Raw genomic sequence first — 6,218 nt, 5'->3', positions numbered from 1 at the left:
TGTGTGTGTGTGTGTGTGTGTGTGTGTGTGTGTGTGTGTGTGTGTGTATCTGTCTGTCGGTTTTGGGGCAGGAAGGCGCACCCAGGCATCTCATCCTCCCTGTCTGTTAGAACTGGGGCTGGAAGGCTGTGCCCTTCGTGGGAGAGAAAAGGATCCAGCACCCTGCAGTAGGGGGTGCTGCTCAGCTGGGGTAACGCGCACTGGTACGGTGAAGAATAAGCCAATCAGAAAGCAGGTCCCAGCGGACTCACCAATGAGGTGCATAGGGTGGAGCCCAGTGGCGTCTGGAGGTGGGCCAGGGCTGGGAGGGGTCTCTTTAGGTGTAGGGGGTGTGGCAGAAAGAGCATCCAATCAGAAAGCTGGTGTCAGGCATACAGCCAGTTGAGCAATTTGGGGTGAAGCCAAATTTGGCTCCAGTAAAAAGCCGCTTTTGACTGCATTACGGAAGATTCGGAGAATAAAAGAATCAGGTAGCTGAATTTGTATATGAATCTCAGGATGAGCCATGTGGAATGTTCTGATCATAAATAGTCCTTGCTGCCCTTCCACATCTCTGCCTTGGTCTGGCTTTGTGTTTCTTCTGATTCTTGACCTCTGCTCCTAATACTGGCTTCCGTCTTCCTCAAACACTGCCCACTTAGAACACTTGTTCTCTGATCTCTTAAGGCCCTGTCTCTGCCTTAACCTTGACCTCCCAACCTCTCACCCTGACGGCCTCTCCCTGCAGATGCCCTGCTCTCTGACCTGGAGACCACAACCTCTCACATGCCAAGGTCAGGGGCTCTAAAAGAGCGGCCCCCAGAGCCCCTCACGTCTCCTCTGACACAGGTGAGATCAGATGCTGGGGACTGCGGCAACCACTAGGGCCAGGTTTGGCAGGGGCAAAGGGAATCTAGGCCTGAGTGGGTGCGGCGCAGGCCTATCATCCCACACATATGTCCTTCTCTATAGATGGGGTCCGGGGAATCTTCAGGAGCCTCTGGGGACAAGGATCATCTGTACAGGTGAGGGAGCTGGGTACTGGGGGATGGGGGAGCCCATTGAGACTCAGTCTTGTATTCCCCACCCCTGAACCCAGGCCCCCACCCTGTTTCCCAGCACGGTATGCAAGCCTCGGTCCCCGAAGCCTGCGGCCCCTGCAGCCCCTCCATTCTCCTCTTCCTGTGGTGTCTTGGGCACGGGTCTCTGTGAGCTAGACCGGTTGCTTCAGGAACTTAACGCTACTCAGTTCAACATCACAGGTACCAGGGTAATTGGGGCAGGGTTTGATGTGATGGGGGGCAGGGCAGGGCAGACACTAAGTGGGTATAGCCTTCCCAGAGTAGCAGCTAAAGCCTTACCTGGGAAGGAGGCTAGAGCATGGCCCCATGTCCAGTGCCCTTCTGTCCTCTCTGCAGATGAAATAATGTCTCAGTTCCCATCTAGCAAGGAGACTGCAGGAGAGCAGAAGGAGGACCAATCTGAGGACAAGAAAAGGCCCAGCCTGTGAGTTTGGCATAGTTGGCAGGGCTGGGAGAGGGGTGATCAGTCCTGGATGCCTGAGTTACAGGAGGAAGCGTTACTCTGGGGCTCTAAGCTGACACAAGTTGTGTTCTTCACAGCCCTCCCAGTCCATCCCCTGTTCTCCCAAAGCCTTCGGCCACCTCAGCCACCCTGGAGCTAGATAGGCTGATGGCCTCACTCTCTGACTTCCGTGTCCAGAACCATGTGAGTCACTCAGGGAGTGAGGGGTGGGCCAGTGTGGATTTGTGGCTCTCAACCCATTTTAGACCCTCCCACATCTGCTGCCTTGCTGACTCAACTCTCCTGTCCTCTCTGCTGCAGCTTCCGGCCTCTGGGCCAACCCAGCCACCAGTGCCAAGCTCCGTGAATGAGGGCTCCTCCGCCCCACCAGGGCCCGCTGGCGAAGGCAGCCTAGACACCATGCTGGGGCTGCTTCAGTCTGACCTCAGCCGCCGAGGCGTTCCCACCCAAGCCAAGGGCCTCTGTGGCTCCTGCAATAAACCCATTGCTGGGCAAGTAAGTGGAGCCCTGCGAACAAGGGGGTAGAGACCCACAGACCCATCTGTACTGAGGGCCAGTGGGTATTATTGTTGTTCATGTGTTACGGATGAGGAAACTGAAGCCCCATGTCACCCAGCAAGTAAGTGGCAGAGTAAGAATTCCAATCCAGTTATTATTTATTCTGGTCCTACCGTGTGCCAGGCTCTACGCTAGCTCCTTTACAAACCCCCATCTCAATTAATCTCCACAAAAGCCTCATTGGCTCCACCCACCTGTCTGGTTCGGGAGCTCCGGTCCTTGGCTTATTACTGAGCAGATGTTACTGGCAACGGTGCCCAGTGGTTGACCTAGTTCCTCCTGCTAGATAAAGCACCCTACCACCATCCTAGAATTTCCAATCTCAGCAAAGCAGGGTGGCATTATGACTTTCGTGGGCCCTAAGCGCTTTCACCTTCATGGGCCCCTTCTTCCATTAATAAAATATATTAAAAATTGCATTTTATGACTGTGTTGGTATAAAGATGAATATATTAGTATTATATATGAAGTCATTCTTCTCCTAGCTCATTTTTTCTTCTAATTTTAAAAGAAACTACAACATTTTTGTGGGTTCCTAAAGTATGCTGGGGCCTAGGCACTGTGCTGGAAGACGGGTTGAGTCTCCACCACTTACAGACTGAGTGACTTTAACGTTAGATTCTTCATCCTGATTGCTCAGAGATAAGATTCGAAAAGTGCTACGCAAACCTTGACTCACTGGGCACATGGCAGCCCGAGGGCCACTCTGACCCAGGCCTCACCCCCCAACTCACAGGTGGTGACGGCGCTCGGCCGTGCTTGGCACCCTGAGCACTTCGTTTGCGGTGGCTGTTCCACAGCCCTGGGAGGCAGCAGCTTCTTCGAGAAGGATGGAGCTCCCTTCTGTCCCGAGTGCTACTTCGAGCGCTTCTCCCCAAGATGTGGCCTCTGCAATCAACCCATCCGACACGTGAGCCCCACCTCTGTCTCACCCAAGGCGCCTGTGGGATGGGCCTCATCCACTTACACTTCTCCCATTCCCACGCCCACCCCAGCCCCGTCCCTCGTTCTCATCCACGGCCCTTTAGACTTCACCCTCTCTCTTTGATTCCCAAGTTCCTGCTTAGGTCTCCCACACCTTACACTCGTACTTCAACCCACTCACCTAGGTTCAGGGCGGAAGAGGGAGGGGAGTAGAAATTGAAGGCCACACTGAGTGCTCCCTTTTATTCCCCGCAGAAGATGGTTACTGCCTTGGGCACCCACTGGCACCCGGAGCATTTCTGCTGCGTCAGTTGCGGGGAGCCCTTCGGAGATGAGGGTGAGAGCTTGACTCCCACCTTGAAAGCCGCGGGTCCGCTTGACATCCCGCCCTGCTCTCTTTGGGCCAGCGCACTACGACCTCCGAAGTCCTCGGGGCCGCGAATTTTCTCCTGCTCTCTCCTGGCCCCAACCTGTCCCACCTGTGTGTTCCCATCCCATCCGTTCCCGCTCTGCTCCCGCCCCAGACCCCATCCCTCTCGGCCTACCACCTCCCCTGGCCCCATAGCCTCAGATTTTGTGGGGCTCCTGGTGCCACCGCGCACTCTTTTCCTTCCTCCTACTCGGTTCCCGCTCCTAGGTTTCCACGAGCGGGAGGGCCGCCCCTACTGCCGCCGAGACTTCCTGCAGCTCTTCGCCCCGCGCTGCCAGGGCTGCCAAGGCCCCATTCTGGATAACTACATCTCGGCGCTCAGCGCACTCTGGCACCCAGACTGTTTTGTCTGCAGGGTGCGTGGCTGGGGGGCGGGGCCTGGGAGGGACAGGCCAGCGCGGGGCGGGACTAGGAGCCTGGGGCGGGGCGATTGTTCAGAGCAGGGTCCTGGGGAGGGGAGGCTTCGCCTTTGAGGGCAGTGCGAGGGGCTGCGGGGGGGGGGGGGGGTCTTGGGACTGGGGTCGGGTTATTCAGCTCGTAGGGCAAGTTATTTCGTCTGGAGATCGGCGCTGACCCATCCTTTCTCGGTTGCCCTTCCCCAGGAATGCTTCGCGCCCTTCTCGGGAGGCAGCTTTTTTGAGCACGAGGGCCGTCCGCTGTGCGAGAACCATTTCCACGCGCGGCGCGGGTCGCTGTGCGCCACGTGTGGCCTCCCGGTGACCGGCCGATGCGTGTCGGCCCTGGGCCGCCGCTTCCATCCGGACCACTTCACCTGCACCTTCTGCCTGCGCCCGCTCACCAAGGGCTCCTTCCAGGAGCGGGCGGGCAAGCCCTACTGCCAGCCCTGCTTCCTCAAGCTCTTCGGCTGACCGCCTGCCGGGCTCGCCCCTTTGGGAGAGCGCGGCCCCCCAAACCTCGCCCTTCCCGAAAAGACCGGGCTCTCCAGACCCCAAGGCCTTGCTCTTAGAGCGTGGGGCTCCCCCAGCCCAGCTCCGTGAGGCCCCACCCACTGGAGGGACAGGCCCCGAAGGTACTGTACGTTCTCCATGGGCGAGTTCAGAAAAAGCCCCGCCGATCCTAAGGCCACGCGCCCCACGAAGTGGGTCGTACACTGGCAAGCGATCCCGCGTGAGCCCTTCACTTTATTCCCAGCCTTGAGGGAGCCCCTCGACTGGAGGAGGGCCCTTGCAATTCCCACGAATCCGAGGCCAGGCCAGGATGTCCCTCTCCCCGCCTCTCACTGCTCAGTGCACTTTTTTCTACCTACATAAACACACATTCCACGTCACACAGGTGCTGTGTCTCTGCGCGGGAGTGCCTCGCTTTGCGACGCCCCGCCCCTTATACTGTCTCGGGCTGTGATGCGTGATGCGTTCTAGGCCACCGCCCTGTGGTGGGAGCCGGACCTTCAGACTCAGCCCTTGCAGGCTGTCCTTCACCTGTCAGATGCGCCTGAGGAAAAGCTGGCCACCTGCGCAGGATTGTACAGACGGTGACAAGCCGGGACGGGAGCTCAAGCAGGACCCACCAAACCTTCCCGTCCCCAACCCCCCATCCTTCATTTCCTTATATCCTCGAAATACGCACTTAATCTGTACCCCTCCCACTCCCTTCCACCTTGCCACCTTGGCTGGTTTCCAGATTTTTCCCCCTCCTTAAAAGACCCTCAGAGATGGGGCTCCATTCAAGTGCCAATTTGTGCCCACCTTTTGGATCTGGGCATTAAATTACAGCTTCCCTCATACGGGTATTGACTCATAACAGCTCCGCTAGGCAGAGGATGACACTTGGGGTGGTCAGGGCAGTGACTGAGGGAAGCGCTGGGGGCTGTAAGAGCCAGAAGGAGGCTTCTAACTCAGATTGGAAGTCAAGGAGGGCTTCCTGGAGGAGGTGACACCTGAGCCTAGCCCCAGCAGAGAAGGGTGGGGCCAGGGGTTCTTAAGTATGGAGAAGTTCAGGCTCCATCTGAATCCCTAAGCCCCAGAGGCCTCTCTAAGCCTGGTACCTTAGACTCTGAAGTTCCCTAGGGAGGGGGCCTGGACTCCTGGGTCCTAACTACAGGGACCTTTGAGGCTGGAAACAATGGATTATCAGAGGCCCTTCCAGCTTAAGGAGGAGCTAACAGCTAAGGAGAACATGTGTGGGCAAGAGACAAAGGTGAGGTTCTCTGTCTTGGCCTCGGGCAGAACCCCCAGATCCTTTCCTCTCTGAGGCTCCACCCCCTGGGTCTTCCTAGGCCTCCTGCTCTTCCTCTTCCACAAATTCTTCCTGGGGAATGCTTTCCATCCCTTGGCTTGTAACCACCACCAAGTCTTGAGCCATTCATTTACCAAGTGTTTACTGAGCACGTGCTGTCCTAGGCTCCATGCCAGGTGCTGGGGAGACCATAGGGAACATGTTCCTTGGCCTCACAGTCTAGTATGGGGAGACAGAGGAAAAACAAACACACAGTGACAAGCATGATGAAGTAATGGGGACTTCCTTGATGGCCTAGGTAAAGATGGCCCTTCCCTCTAGTTTCCACCCACAGCACCTCCCTAGTCCCTCACTTATCACTATTGCAAATAAGTGTTTGTTTGTTGCTTGTTTATTTCTGAAATGAAGGCAAGCTCCTGGGAGTTTGTGTGTCAGATGACATGTTTGTTTTGCGGACCGTTATCTGTCCAGCGTCTAGGATGCTGTCTAGCATGTGGTAAGTGCTCCATAAATGTTTGCTAATGAAGGAAGGAATGAGGAAGGAAGGAAAGGAGCGAAGGCTAGAAGGAAAAAATAGAGAACTAAG

The 6,218-nt window shown here is 56.5% G+C and overlaps 1 protein-coding gene across 4 annotated transcripts in view; it reads left to right on the top strand.

Annotated features, from left to right (window-relative positions):
• Positions 1-6,071, top strand: part of TGFB1I1 (transforming growth factor beta 1 induced transcript 1) — an 8,768-nt gene extending 2,697 nt beyond the window's left edge. For 3 of the 4 annotated variants that reach the window (XM_027126288.1, XM_027126287.1, XM_027126290.1), the window contains exons 2-11: positions 728-828; positions 952-1,004; positions 1,099-1,241; positions 1,398-1,485; positions 1,602-1,707; positions 1,825-2,019; positions 2,819-2,992; positions 3,262-3,343; positions 3,644-3,792; positions 4,039-6,071. In XM_027126288.1, the coding sequence (XP_026982089.1) occupies positions 766-828; positions 952-1,004; positions 1,099-1,241; positions 1,398-1,485; positions 1,602-1,707; positions 1,825-2,019; positions 2,819-2,992; positions 3,262-3,343; positions 3,644-3,792; positions 4,039-4,305 (1,320 nt within the window). In that variant the 5' untranslated portion in view covers positions 728-765 and the 3' untranslated portion in view covers positions 4,306-6,071. Of the gene's footprint in view, positions 1-62; positions 471-727; positions 829-951; positions 1,005-1,098; positions 1,242-1,397; positions 1,486-1,601; positions 1,708-1,824; positions 2,020-2,818; positions 2,993-3,261; positions 3,344-3,643; positions 3,793-4,038 lie in introns of those variants that run through there. The other variant, XM_027126289.1, reaches the window with a different exon arrangement.
• Positions 6,072-6,218: the final 147 nt, after the last annotated feature.

Source organism: Aethalodelphis obliquidens, unplaced genomic scaffold, assembly GCF_003676395.1.
Source record: "Aethalodelphis obliquidens isolate GAN/ISIS:26980383/991018 unplaced genomic scaffold, ASM367639v1 scaffold30, whole genome shotgun sequence".
Classification (NCBI taxonomy): Eukaryota; Metazoa; Chordata; class Mammalia; order Artiodactyla; family Delphinidae; genus Aethalodelphis; species Aethalodelphis obliquidens.
The sequence above is the reverse complement of the archived record's forward strand: the minus strand, read 5'-3'. Positions and strand labels throughout refer to the sequence as shown.